The sequence below is a fragment of the Arachis stenosperma genome, chromosome 5, assembly GCF_014773155.1.
Source record: "Arachis stenosperma cultivar V10309 chromosome 5, arast.V10309.gnm1.PFL2, whole genome shotgun sequence".
NCBI lineage: Eukaryota > Viridiplantae > Streptophyta > Magnoliopsida > Fabales > Fabaceae > Arachis > Arachis stenosperma.
Window position 1 is genome coordinate 2232951 of NC_080381.1, and position 22242 is coordinate 2255192.

The 22242-nt window shown below is 35.1% G+C and overlaps 1 protein-coding gene and 1 long non-coding RNA gene across 2 annotated transcripts; one reads left to right on the top strand and one right to left on the bottom strand.

Annotated features, from left to right (window-relative positions):
• Positions 1–953: 953 nt before the first annotated feature.
• LOC130979694 (putative disease resistance protein RGA4) lies at positions 954–10920 on the bottom strand. The gene is made up of 3 exons (XM_057903215.1): positions 7628–10920; positions 7441–7529; positions 954–1124 (listed from the first exon to the last, which is right to left on the bottom strand). The coding sequence occupies exons 1-3, from the start codon at positions 10905–10907 to the stop codon at positions 954–956; spliced, it is 3540 nt and encodes a 1179-aa protein (XP_057759198.1). The 5' UTR covers positions 10908–10920.
• A 5731-nt stretch (positions 10921–16651) lies between these two features.
• LOC130983114 (uncharacterized) lies at positions 16652–17142 on the top strand. The gene is made up of 4 exons (XR_009087254.1): positions 16652–16677; positions 16761–16859; positions 16963–17028; positions 17113–17142. It is a non-coding gene; the product is annotated as an uncharacterized LOC130983114 (long non-coding RNA).
• Positions 17143–22242: the final 5100 nt, after the last annotated feature.

The following is a 22242-nucleotide window of genomic DNA, read 5'->3' on the forward strand; positions in this document are numbered from 1 at the left end:
GGCATGCAATATCAAATTCTTCAAAGCTGTTAAATTGTTGACTTCCGGTGTCATATACGTAATTATCGGTTGGTCCGATCTAAAGACAATTGAACCTTCTTCATCATACACTATTTCACCATCGTAATGAATGGATAACAATGGTTTTTTGACATCGTAGCGATAACGTTAGCAATGAGGAAGAAAGTAATTAGAGAAGTTGTGGCTGCTTGATCTCCAATATGCCTGCTTTTATCTCTGATTTTATCATAGAGTTCGCCGGGAGTACGACGAACTTACTGTTAATCCAAAAAAAAATCATATTTTTAAAAACAAAACTAAAAAATTGTTTCGGAGAAAATAATTATTTATTTTATTTTATAAATGAAAAAAAATCCCTAAGATGCTGATAGGGATGGTGGCTGCAACAATATTTAACACGGCTTAGATTTTTCTTGTGTTAGTTTCATTATTACTATAATCAAATTAGTTACAATGATTTTAGGCAGACTGAGCTCAATTGAACAATGTCTTATTTGGCAAATTAAATTGGGAAATGGATCTTCTCAATTTTTTTTAATAATTGAGAGAATAAAATGTGACTTCTCACCATTAATTTTATAAGTGATGATACGGCCATTACAAATCCGATGTCATAATTCGGCATTATATACAATAACTCGGCATTATGCACCATAACTCGACATTTTACGTTATAACTCGGCGTTATATGTTACAATCAGACATTATCACTTGTTAAAACCTATTAATTGCTCTTCAATTCAGATGATCAATAGAAACGTAACCGACCTATTTTATTTCACCTATAAAGGTATGATATTTTATCTTCAAAGGAGACATTGAATTCTCAATACTGATTTAATCTTCAGAGTGCCTTTGCAGGTACACTCCCCCCTTGTTCCTTGCTCACGTTCTGCGCAATTGGACATCTCCTTGGAGAAAAGCTCGGACTTTCACAAAAGCTCAAAGGTCGGCACCGAAGATAACAACTCGACGTCGACTCTCAGAGACTGAGCTCTCCCTTCAGGTATCCATACAAGAACAATTGGCGCCCACCGTGGGGCCTCGAAATAAACACCCTTCTTTCTATAGGCCCCATTTCCTTCCAATGGCTTCAAACTTACCTGCACCTTTGTAAACAAAGGTCATATAGTAAATCATTAAGGCCAGAAAAAGGCCGATCTATATCTGTTTTTCTTATCATTATCTGTCATCTCTTTATTTTTCAATTCATCTATGGTATATCTATTTGCCGATCTATATCTGTTTTTCCGATCTATATCTATTTTTTCGATCATTATCTGTCATCTCTCTATTTTTCAATTCATCTCTGGTTTATCTATTTGCCGATCTATATCTGTTTTGCCGATCTATATCTGTTTTGTCGATCTATATATGTTTTTCCGATCTATATCTGTTTTCTTATCTATATCTGTCATCTCTATTTTCTAATTTATATCAGTCATCTCTATTTTTTGATTTATATCAGTCATCTCTATTTTTCAATTTATATATCAGTCATCTCTATTTGCCAATCTATATCTATTATATCTATTTGTCGATCTATATCTGTTTTCTGATCTATATCTGTCATCTCTATTTTCTAATTTATATCAGTCATCTCTATTTGCCGATTTATATCAGTCATCTCTATTTTTCAATTTATATATCAGTCATCTCTATTTGCCGATCTATATCTATTGTCTGATTTATATAAATCATCTTTATTTGCCAATTTATATCAAAAATCTCTATTTGCCGATCTATAACAGTCATCTCTATTATCTGATTTATATCAGTCATCTCTATTCTCCGATTTATATCAATCATCTCTATATTCCGATTTATATTTGTTATCCCTATTTGCCAACTTATATCTGTTATATCTATTGTCCGATTTATATCAATCATCTCTAATTGTCGATTTATATCAAAAATCTCTATTTGCCGATTTATAACAGTCACTCTATTATCCGATTTATATCAGTCATCTCTATTTTTCGATTTATATCAGTCATCTCTATATTTCTATTTATATCTGTTATCCCTATTTGCCAACTTATATCTGTTATATCTATTGTCCAATTTATATCAATCATCTCTAATTGCCGATTTATATAAAAAATCTCTATTTGCCGATTTATAACAGTCACTCTATTATCCGATTTATATCAGTCATCTCTATTTTCCGATTTATATCAATCATCTCTATTTTTTGATTTATATCTGTTATCCCTATTTGACCATTTATATCTGTTATATCTATTTGTCGATCTATATCTATTTTTCTAATATATATCTGTCATCTCTATTTTTCAACTTATATCTATTATCTCTATTTTTTAATTCTATATCTGTCGTCTCTATTTTTCAATTTGTATCTGATATATTTATTTCCCGATCTATATCTGTTATCTCTATTTTTCTGATCTACATGTGATCTCTATTTTTCGATTTATATCCGCTATCCCTATTTGCCGATCTATATCTGTTATCTGATTTTCTGATCTATATGTCATCTCTACTTTTCGATTTATATCTGTTATCTGTATTTGCCGATCTTTATCAGCTATCTCTAGTTGCCAATTTATATCTGATATCTCTATTTACCAATTTATATCTGATCTCTCTATTTTCCGATCTATATCTGATTTTCCGATCTACATCTGTTATATCTATTTGCCGATCTATTTATGTCATCTCTACTTTCCGATTTATATATGTTATCTCTATTTGCCGATCTTTATCAGTTATCTCTAGTTGTCAGTTTATATCTGATATCTCTATTTGCCGATCTAAATTTGATTTTCAGATATATATCTGTTATATCTATTTGCCGATCTATATCTGTCATCTCTATTTGCCGATTTATATCTGTTATCTCTATTTGCCAATCTATATCTATTATATCTATTTTTTGATCCATATCTATCATCTCTATTTGCAGATCTATATCTGTTATCTCTATTTGTCGATCTACATCTGTCATCTCTATTTGTCGATCTATATCTGTCATCTCTATTTGCCGACCTATATCTGTTATCCCTATTCGCTGACCTATATCTATTTTTCTATTTTCAAATCTATATCTATTATCTTTGTTTTCAGATTTATATCAATAATTATCCGAGCTATATCAATCATTATCGTTTCTATATCAATCATTATCACTCTTTGTCAAATCTATATCAACTATCATCAGATCTATATCAAGTATCTTCCGAACTATGACTATCAACGATCTTCAATCAATTATCCATTCGCGATAAATCTTCAATTCAAAGTCGCATCGTTTACACATGCGCAATCAAACATAATCTTCAATCAATTATCCATTCGCGATAATTCTTCAATTCAAAGTCGCATCGTTTACACATGCGCAATCAAACTCAGTCATCAATTCCGAACTATGACTATAAATAGTCAACAAACTCAATCACATATCATACAAGTACAAACACTTATCCATTCGCGACAACTCTTCAATTCAAAGTCACATCGTTTACACATGCGCAATCAAACTCAATCAAATCACCAAACAACGGTGAACTAACTCAATATTCTCGCCCAACCAATTCACTTTTATCAACATTGTCTCAGCAACTATTCAAATTAACTACTCGGTTCCATGAAAAAACCTAACCGTTGCATCTATTAAATCAACGGTTCAAAATTTCATTGGAAAAATCAAAGGCACAATCAATGACAAGACTACTACACTTTCCAAAACACGTTAACTTCAAATTACGTCTGAAAATTCAAATTATTCATTATTTTAATAAAGTAAGTTGATCTGGGGCTCCATACCTATAACTCAAATCGCCGAGTTATAACTAAAAAAAAGCTCAACCTGCTTTATCAAAATATAGCCAGACTAAGCTTGGGGGTTATGATACGGCCGTTACAAATCCGATGTCATAATTCGGCATTATATACAATAACTCGACATTATGCACCATAACTCGGCACTTTACGTTATAACTCGGCGTTATACGTTACAATCAGATATTATCACTTGTTAAAACCTATTAATTGCTCTTCAATTCAGATGATCAATAGAAACGTAACCGACCTATTTTATCTCACCTATAAAGGTATGATATTTTATCTTCAAAGGAGACATTGAATTCTCAATACTGACTTAATCTTCGGAGTGTCTTTGCAGGTATACTCCCCCCTTGTTCCTTGCTCACGCTCTGCACAGTTGGACATCTCCTTGGAGAAAATCTCGGACTTCCACAAAAGCTCAAAGGTCGGCACCGAAGATAACAACTCGGCGTCGACTCCCAGGGACCGAGCTCTCCCTTCAGGTATCCATACAAGAATAAGTGATATCAACAATAAATATGAGAGAGAGCAATAAAGGGTTAGAGATCACATTTTACACTCTCAATTTTTTTTAACAATTGAGAAGATCCATTCCCAATTAAATTGCATGTGAATAGATTCGGCCTTCAATATATAGGAACTTTAAAGCTTGAGCCGTGTATTGAGCACTGAAAACCAAAAATGCAATCAGATATCTATCATTTATGTAAAACCAAAATTGCAATGATGCAAGCATTGACTGAAAACAGGGGTTTATGAGAAAGAATACAAACAACGTTTCTAAGGACCAAGAAAAGTGACAATGCTTTGTAATTGTTATGTGTCTAAATATTGTTGCAAGTACATAACATTTCATGCCATAGATCTATCATCCACTTCATCTACAAGTTATCATGAACAAAATCTGTATAGTAAGTAACACTCAGTATTAGTATTGTTTTATTCTCTTGTAAAGTATTCGAATTCATGTAAAACATAGCATATCATATGCTTCCTGTGAGATTTAAAACTTTGATTTCTTCACGTGAATTATCCTGAATATTACACAACAAAATTAAGATAAAAGAAGAAAGGGAGAAAGACGAGTTTCCGATACATTTGATGCCAAATAAAGAATATATGTATATGAAAAATTTCTATATAACTTAAAAAAATCAGATTATTGTTACCAAATCTTCATTTTGATATAAATTTGAACTTGACTGATTCTTGGTTTTCAACTTTGTCACAGAATGAATGAATCATCCATGAGTCTGCAAGCTTGACCAATTTGTGAAGAAGGGTCCATCATATAAGTTACTTTGGGTTTCCTAAGGAGTTAAATCAGAATACCTTGAGAACTGGCAACAAAGGAGATCTATTACATACAAACATTGATTTTACATGATATGGCAGTGTGCAGTTCTCTCCATGCCATTGCGTACAAGATCTTTTCAACATTGCCAAAATGTGTTTCTAGGCTGCAGAAACTACAAATACTAAAGCTAGAACATTGTTGCTTTCTCACTTGTCTGCCCAAACACTTGGCAAAGTTGAAGGATCTCAGACATCTGATAACTGAAGGATGTTGGTCATTAATATCAATGCCTCCGAAAATAGGGGAGTTGAAATATCTAAAAACACTGAATATTTTTATTGTGGATTCAAAAGCCAGACATTACTTAGCAGAGTTACATGATTTACAGCTTGGAGGAAGGCTACTGTGGTAATTTCAATTCATTTCCTTGTTCTTTTCTTTACCACTGTGAAAGCTTTGAGCTTGTGTACAATGTGTGAATAGAACACTGAAAATCTGAAACCATACCTCACTGCAATATGATTGCCCTCTGTTAAGTAATTTGAGAATGAAAGCAACAACATTACCACTCAGATGATTAACTGTACATTTCAGGTTCAAGTTCGAATATTTAAAGAACCATTTTGCTGTCTGTTTCATGGAAGCACCATGACCTCTCATGATCATTAGTTTAAGTGGTACTAGATTAGCTTGTACATGTTTGTCATGGAAACTGTACTGACCAGTTATTTTTATCGGCTTTTTTCTTTGATGGAAGGAGGACTATTATTCTGTTACATCATAGTATATGAACTAGAAGAAGCTAATTGATTCCAATTGGACATTGGTTATGAGTTATGACTGAAGCATGTGACTGTGTTCCGTTTCTATTCATTTTTGATAAATTTGAGCCAAACTGATATTCTTGGTTATTGATTTATGACAATGAATCAAAGTAGTAGAATGTTGAATTTAATATTAAGATCTGACAAAACCACATGCTTGCTGGAACTAGTTATAAGCCTAAATATAGAGAAATTTCCACTAACTTTGTATATTTTTATTATATAAAAATTGATACTAACTTTTTTTATATTGAGTTTAATTCATAATTTTTCTTCTAATAATGTCATATCAGTAACTTTAATTACTTGAAAAAATTTAGAAATCATCCAATCATTCTTAAGTAAAAAAAAAATTTAAAAATAAAAAAAAACTTATCTATTATTATTCAATTAAAACATAAAATACTAATTAAATATAATAAATATACATTAAAAGTGTCATAATAATATTAATTATAAAAAATTTCAAATACAAATATTGAAATTCTAAACAATAGACAGAAGAAACATAGACTAAAAAGCTAAATTATATTGAAATTTTAAACAATAGATAGAAGAAACATAGACTAAAAAGCTAAATTTTAAATATGTGGAACTAAATTATCTACTTATTTTAATAAAGAATAATTTGTCTAATATTCTAAATCAAAAACTAATTTAAAGACCAATTTAAAATATCACTCATTTTCAAACACAATCTCAAAGCTTCGTCATCCTTCGTGGTTCATAAAATAATTGGTTGGGTCCCTTCTAATACATCTTTCTAGACTTCTAATTTATGGTCTTATCACTTATGCCACTATAAATATCTGATTGCTGAACTCATTCATGTTCCTCTTAGCAAATATCAATGGCTTTGGATTCTCAAACCATATGAATTTCTAACTTCATTATACAAGACTTCTAATTTGTGGTCTATGACATTTATTTTATGTGATTTTTTGGTAATCAAGATAAAAGATAAAACTGTCAGTTCAAAAAAATAACAATGCATCTTAAAAAGGCCAAAGAAGAACAACATCATCGTATTACAAATTTGAAGTCATTGCTACTGTAACTGAATATTGACTCTAATATATCTTACACATACATCACTTAAAAATCTCTTACCCAAACACCATCCATAAATCATCTCTTGAGCTTTGCCTAAATGGAAGCGGCTGTTGATTCAACATATTTCTGGCAAAAAGGATATCATCCTGTATTCCTGTTGATTTCAAAAAATCATATATCCGTCATAAGAGTTGATTGATTTAAAACAAAACAAAAACAAAAACAAAATGGAGTTCGATCACATTAATAACAGGATGATAAAAATGCAACAGACAAGAGTACTAATATCTATCCGGAGTTCTATTTACAGTTTTACAGAGAGTGTGAGAAAGCGATGGAATTCAATGCTAACCATTCCATCCAATGCTTCTGACCTCATGATCCGGGTTCAATCATCATCCATTTTCACATTTTGTACCAACAAAAGAGCCTTGAAACCAGATAGTCAAATGTATCAGCTTTAGCGAAATGATGACGATGTCGATCTCTTCTTAGCTGCCATGATCTCCATTTGGATCTGATTTTATCTACGCACATTGATTAAGTTATAGTTATGAAAGGCGAGATACTAATTCACACAAACATAAATTAATGGTAAAAACAGAATAAAGGGATGAATTTATACCAGAAAATGTTTCTTCATCAATGGGAACCAGTTCGAATTGTGGGATGTGAGCAATGGCTTGCCAATCCTGTCCTGTTACTCTGGTGCATCGCTTCTGCAGCTCCTTATGGCACCCATAAATAGATAGCTCACGCAAGTTTGTCAGGTTTCGGAAGCTACTGGGCAGTGACCTTAACCTCACACAGGAGAGTTCTAACTTTTGAAGAGAAGTTATTTCCCCCAACCACTGGGGAATTGAATTTGATTTATATACTTCCAAACTTTGGAGGGAAGGCACATGTTGTAAGCCTTCTGGCAATGTATCACAAGAAGTGATGTAAACTCGACGAAGCGAAACTAATTTCTTCATGCTACTCGGTAGAGTCACCAGCTTTGGACAAATCATGATATCAAGGCTCTCCAGACGAGTTAGATGTCCCATACCTTCAGACAAGGATCTGAGCTTCTTACACGAATGAATTATCAAACTTTGGAGAGAACACAGACCTTGCAACACATTCTCCGAAAACGATTCAAGTTCATCACCACCATAAATTTCTAACTTTTGTAGCGAGCTGAGGCTGCTTAATTCATGGGGTAATGCCTTGAGTTTAGGGAAGCCTGAAATGCGGAGGGTCTTGACATGCTGCATATTCTGCCCAATAGCCACAAGGATGGAAGCCATACCTTCACTATCACTATTATCAGAGTCTGACCCTGTTCCTTCAATCCAAATGTACTCTAGAGATGGAAGGAGTGGCAACTTAATCTTAGGGACACACGAGACCTTTAATTTAGAAAGAACTGGAAGCATTTCTACTCTTTCATCCCGTAACATCCCTTCCAAGTTTGGCAGCTTCAATAAGGTCAGGTACTTCAACGACTTAAAAGCCTTCTGATTCACGCCATCATAAGAGTCATCATCAATGTACTTCACGTCTTTCATTCCAGATACATAAAGAACAGTTAAATGTGGTAATTTACCCAGCGGAGGAAGGTGCTTGCAGTTCTTGCAATCATAGAGTATCACCATAACTAAGCTGGAAAGAATTGAAGTATTTTGCATCCAGCTAGGCAACTCTACTCCGCTGTAACCATTCATCCCAAAACTCTTGAGATTGGAGGGAGGCTCAAGGGCTTCAAGTATTCTCTCAGCATTGGCACCACACCTTGAATCAGAGGAGCCCCATGACAGGTATAACTTTTCCAACTTCTTCTTAGCACTCAAATTAGCATCTCTAGCATCACCCTCATTTATGACCTTTTCAAGCCCCTTGATGCGTAGTTTGCCTCCAAGCTGTAAATCACGTAACTCTGATAACCCATACCCTGCCTTTGCATCCACAATAAAAAGATTCAATGTTTTCAAACATTTCAACTCGCCGATATTTGGAGGCATCTCGACTAATGAATGGCATTCCTCAATTAGGAGATGTCTAAGTTCTTTCAGTTGTGTTAAGTGTTTGGGCAAACAAGAAAGATTTAGACAGCTTTCCAACTTCAGAATCTGCAATTTTTGTAATCTAGAAACACATTCGGGCAGCGTTGTGATACCGCTCCTACGCAGATTTAGGTACCTCAAATGCATTAAACTCTTCAGTGCTGAGAGTTGAGAAGCATTTGTACGTAGTGCACGGAGAGAATTGAATGGTGGCAAACCACAAAGATTGTGATCATCTAATGGAAGAAGATTAATCATACTCCTCAAGGACTCAGCTTTCTTGAAGGGATCCATGTTTACCTCCGCCTCTGGTTTTAAACAAGTGACATGGTGGACCCTTGTAGACAAATTGGTCAAGCTTGCAGACTCATCATAAACTCTGCACTCTTCTCCCAGTATAGATTGGGCAAGTTCATGAAATAAATCATGCATCTTGAATGTAGTTCTTCCCAATTCATCAATCTCAACTTCTTGGAAAAATGACCTCTGACATAATTCCTCCCAAGCCTCATTACCAACATCCTCAATCTCCAACTTCCCTTTGGATTTGATCAAACCATTGGCCATCCAAAGATGAATAAGTTGCTCCTTTTCCATTCGAAAATCTTCGGGGAAAATGGCACAAAAAGCAAAGCATTGTCTTAATGACAACTTCAAATTGAAGTAGCTGATTTTCAAAGCACGTACAATAATAGCATCATCCTCAAGTATGTCCCAAAACTTACTTTCCAATACATTCACCCACTGTATTTCCTCCTTTTTATTGCGCAAAAGGCTTCCAAGTGCTTTAGATGCAAGAGGGGAACCACCACATTTCTTTACAATCTCCTTGCCTATTGCCACAAGCTCTGTGCGCTCCACTTTGTCTGATCCAAATGCATGGTATTTGAACAATAACCAATTGTCATCCTCGGATAATGGTGACAAGTGATGAGCAGGGCATGTTCCCATGACAGATGCAACACTCTCAACTCGGGTAGTGACCAAAATTGCAGCACCTTTTGTTCCACCACCGCAAAGCAAAACAGACTTCAAGTCCTCCCATTTGTCCGTGCTCCACACATCGTCTAGAACAAGTAAATACCTTTTGCCTAGCAGCATTTCTTGAACTTTGTTTTTCATTGCTTCTAAAGTAGAGAGGTTCGGGTTATGTCCACTTATAGATTCCACAATGGACTCTAGAATTCTCATGGTATTGAATTCAGTGGAAACACAAACCCAAATTCTCAGATCGAAATGTTCAATTACCTTGTTGTCATTGTAAACCCATCGGACAAGAGTTGTTTTTCCAAGGCCCCCCATGCCAACAATTGGATAAACAGAGAGGTCATTACTGCTATCAGCACTCCTTGAAAGAAACTCCACAATATTTTCTGTGTCTTGCTCCCTTCCATAGATGTTGTGCTCAGTGATACCGGAACATGTCTGGCGCCATGCTTCATCTTCTTGTTGCCTCTCTGGAACTCTTCCACGCAATTCAAACCTTCTCCTTTCTTCATCAATTTGACGAAACCTGTCAACCATCTCTTTCATCCTCTTACCAATGTCCCGACGAAACATAATGGTCACAGGATCAAGACGAGTTAAGCACTGCTCACTGTGTAGACGGTTGGACTCTATTGAACATTCATCTAAGATATCATCAAGCACGTGTGCTGCATCTGAAAGCTTCTGCAGCCAAAGCTTCACAGCACGCTCTCTGATCTGCTTCTCCTCAGCATCTTGGAGCACTGCATGGATTGCAGCAAGGTTCCCTGACAGCTCTTGAATCTGCGAATGGACGCCCCAAAGAGTTGCAAGCTCGTCCTGAACAAAAGCTTGCAAGTTTTCAATCACCATTTGAAGTAGAGATTCAGCCATTTGAAAAGCTAGAACGAATGAAAGCTCAGATATTGGACTGAATGCTATGCACATGCAAGTTGACTATATTATGACACTGGTTTGGTGTTGCAGTAAGAGGAAGGTAGATAGATCTACTATTATTAAACTGTGTTTGTGGGAGAATGTGAATGCGTCGAACATGCAACTTCACAAATTGCAATTTGAATCACTTTAACATAGTTTTGGAATCTCGTGCTCATTACTCCCAAAGAACCAGCCATTAGAAAACAAATTAGAAGAATAAAAAAATGATTGGGGTAGGCCTACGTTTCAAGAACAGAGGCATTTGGTGGGTGGTTGTGACAATTTTTTAGTATTTTTAAGCAGACCTTGGTAAACATAAGTCTTCCATGTGAGTATGCATATATACATATATGATTAGAGGTGAATTCTTACATGCTCCTACCATGTTTGTGTGTTACATGCAATTTCCATCTTTGCCATTAATTCTTGTAATCAAAGATCGGAATGGTTTATTATAAAATTAACACATGTAATTATGAAATTATGTTTAAATTAATTTACAATATCATCCTCCTTGCTTTCCAACTCCAAACCTCCATAAGTCCTGGCCCCCATGACCATTCTCATCAGTCTCAAATTAACAGAAAAGACAAATTCTTTGGAGCTATCAGTTCATATCTATTTATTATTTTTTATAAATTAAAAGAGAGAACAAAGTGACCCCTCAAAGCTATTTGCCATTTTATCTCTTCTTGTTGTGCCATCTAAGCCTAATTCTTTACATTCCCGCATTTCCCTTCCTTCCTATTACCTCAATTTAGTATACTACCAAAGACAATATTCACTACAAATGATTACAAAATATAATGTATTCTTTATTTCATGAGTATTATTTAAACGAATATGAAATTAGCTAAAGTTCCAACGTAGTATGTTGTCTCATAAGGTCAATGGAAAACACACACCAGAGCCACTTTGCTTGAGGGGCAGAATATGAGAAGGTGGTACTTCAATGCAAAACTAACAGCAAAACACTTCTTCAAATATGTGAACTTGAATATGAAAGGTCAAGCAAGTTGGGAATCTTGATAGAACTGAAAACTACTTTCTTCAAGTGTGATTGCATGGACTCATGCCTACGCTGCAACCTCAGCTTCAATGAAAAAAAATGAAGAGATTTCTCAGTATGATTGAACATAGAATTTTCAGGTTGTAGAATAAGCCAAAGAGTATCATGCTAAAATGGATGCAAGTTTTATGAACAACGTTGAAGTTCAATTTTGCCATAATTGGTCATAGTAAAGAGGGTTATATGCGTGTGGAAACACAAACTTTATCATTAGTAAAGAATATTTTGATTTGTTTAAAAAGGAAGAGACACATTATTTGAACGAAGTAATGCCAGGAATATACTAGATAATAGATGAATGCTGATTGTAGTTGCTAGTTGAAAACAAATACACAATAAAAACATGTAATTTTGTTTTATAAAATCATGTAAAAAGGGAACAAATGATGTAAGAAATACAAGTGGCACAGACTGTATTAAAAATAAAGAGAGAATGGAGAGATATATAGTACACGGTTGTGATGCTAATCTACTTTGCTTCGTTGCTTGCTACATCTACATGTGCACTTTTGATTCAGAGATCTTCAACAATTTGATCAAACTCAAACAATTATTTGAAAGGCGATTAGAAAAAACAGAAATTGAGCAGTGATAAAGAAAGGAACTGAAGTGAATTGATTTACCGGATGTGAGAGATGTGAGCAATGTATGGCCAATCTAACAAATGGAATGAAAGAGATTGAAGGAGTGGCAACTTCAATCCTTAATTCCGAAACAAGTGGGAGCATCTCAACTCCTTCGTCCCTTACATTCCTCTCTAACTTTGGCAACCCTAACAAATTTAGTTTCTTTAGGAACTTAAAGGCCTTCTCCTCCGCTCCATCATATGAGTCTTCATCGATGTACTTCACATCTTTCATTCCCCGTACATAAAGACTTGTTAAATGTGGTAATTTACCAAGTGGAGGAATCTGCTCACAGTTTCTGAAATCAAAGAGTATAACAATAACTCAGCTTGAAAAGATGCTAGTATTTCCCATCCAACTAGGAAATTGCAATCCCCTGTAACCTTGAATTCCGAAATTCTTGAGATTAGGGGGACTCTTTCAGGATTAATACATATTGAATTAGAATCAGAATTCCAAGACAAATGTCAAATTATAGGCAACTCAACTCCTTCTTACTCATCAAATTAGCCTCTCTAGCATCGCATTCACTCAGGACATTCTCAAGGCCTTTAATGTGTAGTCCTCCTCCAAGCTGTAAATCATGTAACTCTGCGTGCTAAGCCATGTAACTTTGCTTGAATACGTATATATCAACGGGCCTGCTACACATACAAGCATACAAGCAACCAAGTTGGCCCAGCCCAAACACGAAACACGCGCACGAAAGAGAGATAAGATGCCGCGTCCAAATCACGCGCTCAGCATTCGAACGGTTACGTATGGGAGACTCTTCCACTTCTTCCACTTCTTCCATTTCTCAAGGCACTTTCAAATCAACGAAACCCTCTCATTTTCGAGCGAAGATCAACTTTCAAAATATAGAAATCGTAGTTCGAAAACTGCATCAAAACACCATCAACCTCTCTGTGAAGAAGAATCTGAAGAAAAAACAAACCAAGAATACTCAACGTAAGTGCATTAAAATACTGTATATTTTACTTTTCTTCTACGTCGTTCTGATAGGGTTTACTGTTACTGTTACTTCTTTGTTATACGTCGTTCTTCTGAGTTATACGTCGTTCTTCTTAGTTCTACGTCGTTCTAAGTTCTCCTGCTATTTTTGTTGATTTTTGGGGGTTTATTCCGTATATTCGGGGGTGTAAACTGCTTAACCTTGTAATGTGGCTTTATATTGAAGCATGGCTGAGTGATATCTCTCTGATATCTATATGGATGTATCTGAATAATATCTATGGGTGTATGTCACTGTAATCAATGGGTGTATCTTGTTTGAGATCTTTGGGTGTATCTCACTGTTATGAATGGGTGTATCTCACTGTTATGAATGGGTGTATCTTGCGAATATCTGGCTGTCTTGACTCATATATATGGGTGTATCTTACTGTTATCAATGGGTGTATCTTAGTTGTTATCAATGGGTGTATCTGAGTCATATATATATGGGTGTATATTACTGATGTTTTTGGGTGTATTTTTAGTTTCAGAAAAAATGGCAGCAAGAAACCAAACCAAAGACCTCAAATGTGCCACACATCTCCTGAATGATAAGTTCAGAAACATGACTGAGGAGAAGAAGGCCATTGTCAGGGATCTTGGATTCGGTGGGTTGATGCACATCCCACCACTGAGGGTGGATCACCAACTCTTGAGAGAGTTGGCAAAAAACTTCAAACTTGGAGAGAACAAACTGAGGACAGGATATGGTTCTTTCCATATAACCCCGAAAAAAATAGGTGATGCGCTTGGCATCAATGCAACAGGTAATTAGCTCAAAATTATAGATGTATATTAAGTTGTTGCTTGGGTGTATATTAACCTGATGCTTGGGTGTATCTGAACTGACTTGGTTGCTTTGTTGTTTTCCTTTTTGTAGGAGATCTATTTCCTGAGAAAGTTGACTACAAGAAACTTTCTGAATCTGACAAAATAATTTATAAAAGATTCCAGGGTAAGACCCTCAAAAGTCTTACCGATGAAATGATGGAAATCGGCGTTGGCAACGAAGAGGAATGCCTGATGTTCAAGAGGATATTCATCCTCTACATACAGATGGCGTTCCTTTTGCCAACGACGATAAACAAAATATCGCCGGTGCACCTGGTCCCGATTTTTGAGATGGAGGGCATAGAGGAGAGAAACTGGGGGGGCATGTCTTGACCTTCATGATCAGGGGCATAACAGACTACCAGGAGAAGAAGAAGAAGGCAATCAATGGCTGCCTCTTCGCCCTGATGATAATCTACTTTCACCTTTCAAAAAACAAACGCAACAACAGGGGTGAAAGACCACCAAAGCCATGGATTGCCAACTGGACTAAGGAGCAGTTGGTGAAAAGAATGAATGAAGAGAGAGAGGAAACTTTGGTGAGTAATCATAATAAGTTAGTGTACTTTATTTACCCTAATGGTGCTAACTAAAATATCTCATGTTTCAGGGGATTCTGAATTTGGCAGAGACAAAAGAAAAAATGAGAAAAAAAGAAAAAAAACAAAAAGAACAAGAAATAAAAAAAACAAAAAAAAGGAAGGCGAGCTCAACATCGTCTTCGGAGACAGAAACTACCAAGAGTGATACTTCTACCTCTGAGTCTGAGGCTCAAGAAGACTCGGAGGATTCGGGAATTAAACACCCTGGCAAAAAGGGGAAAAAGTAAGTACCATACTTGGGTGTAATTTCTTTATAGGGTTTGGGTGTATTTTGCTTGTCCACGTTGGGTGTATGTAGCTTATTAAGCAGGGTGTGTTTCTTTTGCTGCGTTGGGTGTATATTGTATACTCAGTTGGGTGTGTCTCATGAATTCAATTGGGTGTATTTTTAGTATGTTCTAAATGATGATTGTTTGCCTGCAGAATGGACTCAAGAAAAAGAAAGCAGAGGGAAGAGGAGTCGGATTCTGATTAAGAATCTGAATCTGAACCAAGTGACGAGTAATGTCCTGAAATTATTACTCCTTTCTTTTGGCTTCGTTATAAAGATTTCGTGTATTAACTGAAACGTCTGTTATTGACTTATAGGAGCGAAGAATCATTGCCTGCGGAGAAGGAGAAGAAAAAGAAAGAAACAAAAACAACTCCAAAAGAGTAAGCACTTCTTTGGATAAAATTCTGTGATAAAATTAATTTTTTATTTCTGATTGGTACTGTTTTTTTTTTCCACCCAGAACACCACAAAAAAAGAAAAAAGTAGTTGTGGAGGATTCACCTCCTGAAGAAGATCAATACTTTGACGGGTACAGTACCTCGTAAGCTATACTATGGTCTATCATCGTAATTATTTTTGTTAACGTCTTATTTTATGAATGTAGTGAGACATATGAAATATCGAGTGACGAACTCGATGAATGGCTAGGGGAAAACGTTCGTAAATCTGCTGCAGAGGGGTATGTCTTGCTGTGCTGTGTATTTGAGATTTTGGTGTCTTTTGTTTGCTAATAATTGTATCTTGTTTCGCAGGGACAACCAGCCTGACCTGGGATCGACAGAAGATCGCTATGTGTCCTCTGAAACGTAAGAAGCTTTATTATTTAATAAAATCTTGTTATGTATTCTATGAAACAATATGGGTGTATTCTGTGCATCAAGTTGGGTGTATCTTGTTCACTAAGTTGGATGTATATTTGTTTTGAATAACATGAAATCTGTTTAGACTACCGGCTGTCAACTTGGGAAGTGATGATACTTCCTCTCAAAGACGCACAGAACAGAGTAGTGTAACCCTGCCGTCTCAGAGCATGTAATTTCTCTTTCAAATAACCGTTACTTTTCTTCTTCTAATAACTTCTACTTCTAATTCTGTATATATTTTTTTTAGAAAAAAAAAAGCCCTTTATTATTTTATTCAAGAAAAAAAAGGCAGCAAAAAAAAGCAAAAACTGCAACTATGTAAGTTCTCAAAAAACAAAGCCCGTCTTCTTTTTGAATTGTTCGGGTGTATTTGTTGACCTTCTTTGCATGTATTTTAGGTTGACTCCGGACGATTCGAATATGATGGTTGTTAGGGAACAAACGCAGTCGGAAGCGCTTGCAATGTGAGATATGCAAGAATATTTCAACCTTATAACCTTAATATTTTCAAATATGTTGTTAACCTTTCATTTTTATTCTTGTTTAGAGTCCCGATCCAATTTTTTGTGCCGCCATCCCAGCAAACAACCACTGACGCAGATTCCGAACCAACCCCTATGCTACAGATTGAAGGGGCTAGAGAAACGTAAGAAAATAGTATTGGGTGTATATTTGCTTAATGTTTGGGTGTATATTTGCTAAGAGTTTGGGTGTATACTCTTCCTGATCGATTTTGTGCAACTGTGCAGCACTCCTGAAACCCCCAAACAACATCAAGAAACAACACCCAAGCTTCCCCCAGCTCCAACAAAAATGTAAGTTAATTAGACTAGAATCAATCCTTGCTTGTCATCCGTATATTCTTATTCTTACTCTCATTCTTATACATACTGATGCAGTCATCCAGACGCCGAGGACGCTGCTGCCCTATTGATGATGGCACGGACAGCAAGCTATGTTCCTAAAACAGATCTGCCGATGCCATCATTCAGCCTCGGATTGACAGATTCAAGCCAGGAGGGGGCGTCGACGCAGGAGACAGAAAGGGAAAAATCTCCAGAAACTGCAACTATACTGGAACAATTGGACAGTTTGGTCCAAAAGTTAGCAAAGGGAAAAGACGAAAGTCCGCAAATTCGGAGGGAGACTGGGGGAGAAAGTTCTGCTAAGTTTGAAACACCGGGGGGAACAAATCAAATTCCGGATGATATGAAAGAAAAGTGCTACATCTGGGGGACGAGACTGAAGGAGGATGCAAAGGGCGATACTAACGAGTTTGAGGAGATATGCACTGTGACTGGCCAAGGAGAGTACATTTTGATGAGAACGCACCTTGCATCCCTCCAGGCAAACAGTGATATAGAATGTCAGGTAATTTTAGACTAACATTAATGTTTTTACACCAAAGTCAACTGCAATGGTTATTAATTTAAAATTGATTTCTAGGTTGTATCTGCCATCTGCCTCATCCTAAACCAGAAAAAGGAAAAGAGGTTTCATGCACAAATATACTGTCTCCCCCCAGATATTGTGGTAAGTGTTACTTCTACGAACTTTGGGTGTATTTTATGCATTGGTTTGGGTGTATTTTTTTAGCTTAGATTGGGTGTAAGTTGTTTATGTTCATGTTTTCATTTCTTGTATTGCAATTCTTGCAGAGCATGGCACTTTCTGATCACCCAAAGGGGGAATTCATATCTCCGAAAACGAACAGAGAATTCAGGGTGGAAGCCTACCCCAATTTCATTCCCTTCATAGATAGGAAAAAATTAAGTTCGCATCCATATGTAAGTTTTTGTTTCGTAAATTTGTTAGTACGCTTATTTACTTATATGCCAAGTAAAATAACAGACTGTTGAAATGTGGCAATCTTTCAGATTTTTGCTCCTGTTTGCGTCGAACATGCAACTTCACAAATTGCAATTTGAATCACTTTAACATAGTTTTGGAATCTCGTGCTCATTACTCCCAAAGAACCAGCCATTAGAAAACAAATTAGAAGAATAAAAAAATGATTGGGGTAGGCCTACGTTTCAAGAACAGAGGCATTTGGTGGGTGGTTGTGACAATTTTTTAGTATTTTTAAGCAGACCTTGGTAAACATAAGTCTTCCATGTGAGTACGCATATATACATATATGATTAGAGGTGAATTCTTCCATGCTCCTACCATGTTTGTGTGTTACATGCAACTTCCATCTTTGCCATTAATTCTTGTAATCAAAGATCGGAATGGTTTATTATAAAATTAACACATGTAATTATGAAATTATGTTTAAATTAATTTACAATATCGTCCTCCTTGCTTTCCAACTCCAAACCTCCATAAGTCCTGGGCCCCATGACCATTCTCATCAGTCTCAAATGAACAGAAAAGACAAATTCTTTGGAGCTATCAGATCATATCTATTTATTATTTTTTATAAATTAAAAGAGAGACCAAGTGACACTTCAAAGCTATTTGCCAATCTATCTCTTCTTATTGTGTCACCTAAGCCTAATTCTTTATACATATTTAATTTAATTCTACAAAACATAGCCATTTTTAATATTTATTATATACTACCATTAATTTACCATCCGCGCATTGCGCGGGTCTCATTCTAGTTAAAAATAGAGAGAGAATGGAGAGATATATAGTACACGGTTGTGATGCTAATCATCTGATGCTTCGTTGCTTGCTACATCTGTCATGACCCGAACCAAGCCATGACTGGCGCTCAAGGGACAAGTCCCTCAGCAAGCCAAACGACCAAATTTTCAGAAAAACGGACAGAATCTCCTCTGTTTCTAGGACCTTACCAACATAAATATTAACTCCCTGTATCAATAATAAACCTCCATTTCCAAGACAACAACAACAACATACTCCAAATTATATCCACAACCAAATATATCCAAAATACGCATCATATATATATATATCAAGTTGATAACTAGAGTATATAGTTAAAACCATAAGTTTTACATAACCAAATCATAATCACCACCTAAACAGTTCAAGATTCAAAATAACATAACCCACACGAGGATCCTGCCTGTGACATATGGAGCATTGACATAATCTAGATTTTTAGCAAAGGTTCCATTACATAATTACTTAGCCCTTGGAAAGAAGAAGGGCTCACCAAAATGACTAAGATCTACTGAGGGGCAGGTGGAATGGAACCTGGAATGACTCCTGTATCTGAAAAATATGGGAATATAATAGGGTAAGTTTTGCAACTCAGTGAGCAAACATTACATCTATAACCCACACGAGACAATACAGAATTTACCTTGAAAATTATATTTCTTTTCAGAGATGAGGAATTCATATTAATTAATTATACAAACATTAGATAAATAGTTAAGCGGATGAACTGAAATGGGAGTTCTCAATCCAGAAGTCAAATCAAATCAAATATTACACACCTAGGGCGGCTCCACCTCTAAGGGTAGCCCTTTCCTCTAGTGTGCCCGTACAGTATAACAGATCCAACGTGTGGCCTACACGTTAGGCTAGCAACGCCCCTGCTAGCTGAGGTCTGAGCCAGATGCATCTAGGTTAACGTCATAACCGCCGTTAACTACGGTTTTCTAGTCAGAGTCTCCCAAACCAATCCAAACCAAATCACTTATAAAAATCTCTAGTGCTTATAACATACTACTAAATTCCATAGCAAATCAATATATATAGGATTGCATACTAAAATTTAATTAAAATTTACATAAGGTCAAATAAGAAAACATTTATACTTTACAAAATATATAAATATCGTCTCGTGTGTATTTTTATAAAGTTGTAAGTTTCACAAATCAATATTTATTTTCAAAAATTCAGAAATCACAATAATAAAATATTTTCAAACTCCAAAATTAATGATTCAACATAGATATTGATAATAATATATTTAAAAATAATTATAGATATAATATCCACTTACAACTTGATTCAAAAGAACCGGAAGCAACTCTGAGCGCGTCAACGAGCTACCAAATGATGTTCAATAATTCTACAACTCTAGAAATATGACAATAATGATATTTGTGAGCTACTAATATTGTCAATTAACATAATCTTACTCACCTTGACAAAAGCCCCAAATTTTCTAACCCTAATAACCCTAATTCGGATTTATACATACCCATAAATATATAGATGACAAAAATTGGGAATATGGCTAATTATTGAGTCAAAGAGTTACCTTGAAGCCTCAATAATAATTGGAACTCAAATTTGAATGCTTCCTTCACTCATTAGTATGAGCTTCTTGATTTGGGGTTGTGAAAAATAAAAATTTACTTTGGATATAGATGATATATTAAAATAGAGATAAAATAAAAGGGTAAAATGAAATCTGGTGTGATGATATATTAAAATAGAGATAAAATAAAAGGGTAAAATGAAATCTGATGTGTTGTGGTTGGATGAAGATTTTGAAATGAAGAAGATGGAATGGAAGAGGAGATGAAGGAAAAGAGAGGGTTTGGTTTTGATTTGTATGAAGGAAATGAAAATAAAAGAGAGAGGGAGGGATCAGGGAAGGCTCGAGAGAATAAGGAGGGGGAAAGGGTTTAAGTGGGGGCATGTGCCACCCACGTGACTATGCACTTCTGTTTTCTTTTTTTTTTTTGTGGGTATAACAACATCTAAATGTGCACTTTTGATTCAGAGATCTTCAACAATTTGGTCAAACTCAAAGTTTAGTGATCGAGAACGAGTATTAATCTTCATCGTATTCCATCTAAATTTGAATAGATCTGCATGCAAGAAGTGATCAGTTATTCACTTATTTGAAAGGCGATTAGAAAAAACACAAATTGAGCAGTGATAAAGAAAGGAACAAAGGAACTGAAGTGAATTGATTTACCGCAAAATGCAAGTCTCTGTTCCCATTGATATGAATTAATATTTTTATACTATAATTTTTTTTTTGTAAAAATAGATAATTTAAATGAAATTATGAGATTAATGTTAGTTGATTAATAAATGTTATTTTTTATGATAGTATAAATATAGTTATAAAATAGATACTTTTTTCTATATTATTATAATGAATGATACGATAATTTTATATAAAACTTAAAATTTGTATGTCATTCATTCACCGTAATACTATTCTGGACTCCTTCTAATTAAAGGAGAGTCTAAAGTAATGTTATGGTAAATGAATGACATATAAAATTTTAAATTTCATATAAAAATTGTCATGTCATCTATTGCAATAATATAAAAAAAATATCTATTTTAAAACTACATTTATTAGATTAAGACCCGTGATACGCTAAGAACTAAATTAATTATACTAGAAGAGTGTTAGGGGCTAACAACTTTTATGATTTGTAGCCATCAAATAGTCATTAATGATGATTTTAATGGTGTGAGATTGGTGTGAAATTAGTGTGAGATTCCATCCAATGGCTCACTTTTCTTTGCTGGTTAGGCTAGTCCCTAGACTTTTCCATTATACTATATAGTATATATTTAAAATGTTATATTATTTAAAAATTGATGGTAATCAATGGCTAAGAGAAGAGGAGTTGAATCTTAACCCCTTTTTGCTAAATAATAATTTCTGCCTTTTTAAAGAAACTTTAAGAAATATTTCTGTTTTTGTCTCATGTCGAGTTGAGAGACACTTTTGTTTTGTATCGTGCCGAGTTGAGAGACAGAGAAAAGAGTAGGAAAGAAGAATTAACACCAGATATATCCTGATTCAGCCACTAGGTGCAATGTGGCTTACATTCAATCTCCATCACAACAATGATGGAATTTCACTATGTTATCACAACATTACAAACACCAATTTCTCCCTAAGAACTACTCAATCCTATCAGGGACAAACCCAGATTCTACACCCAATCTGAATTTTTTCTATGACTCAAAACCTAGTTTTCAACTACAAAGTGCTAACCCTACTTATAAAGGAATTTCCACAGAATCATGAAATACAACATACAGATGTACAAAGAAATTCTGAGACATCTATGATTTTTTCTCTAATATTGATCACTACATTTTTTTCTCATTGGTGTTTTTTTTTTTTT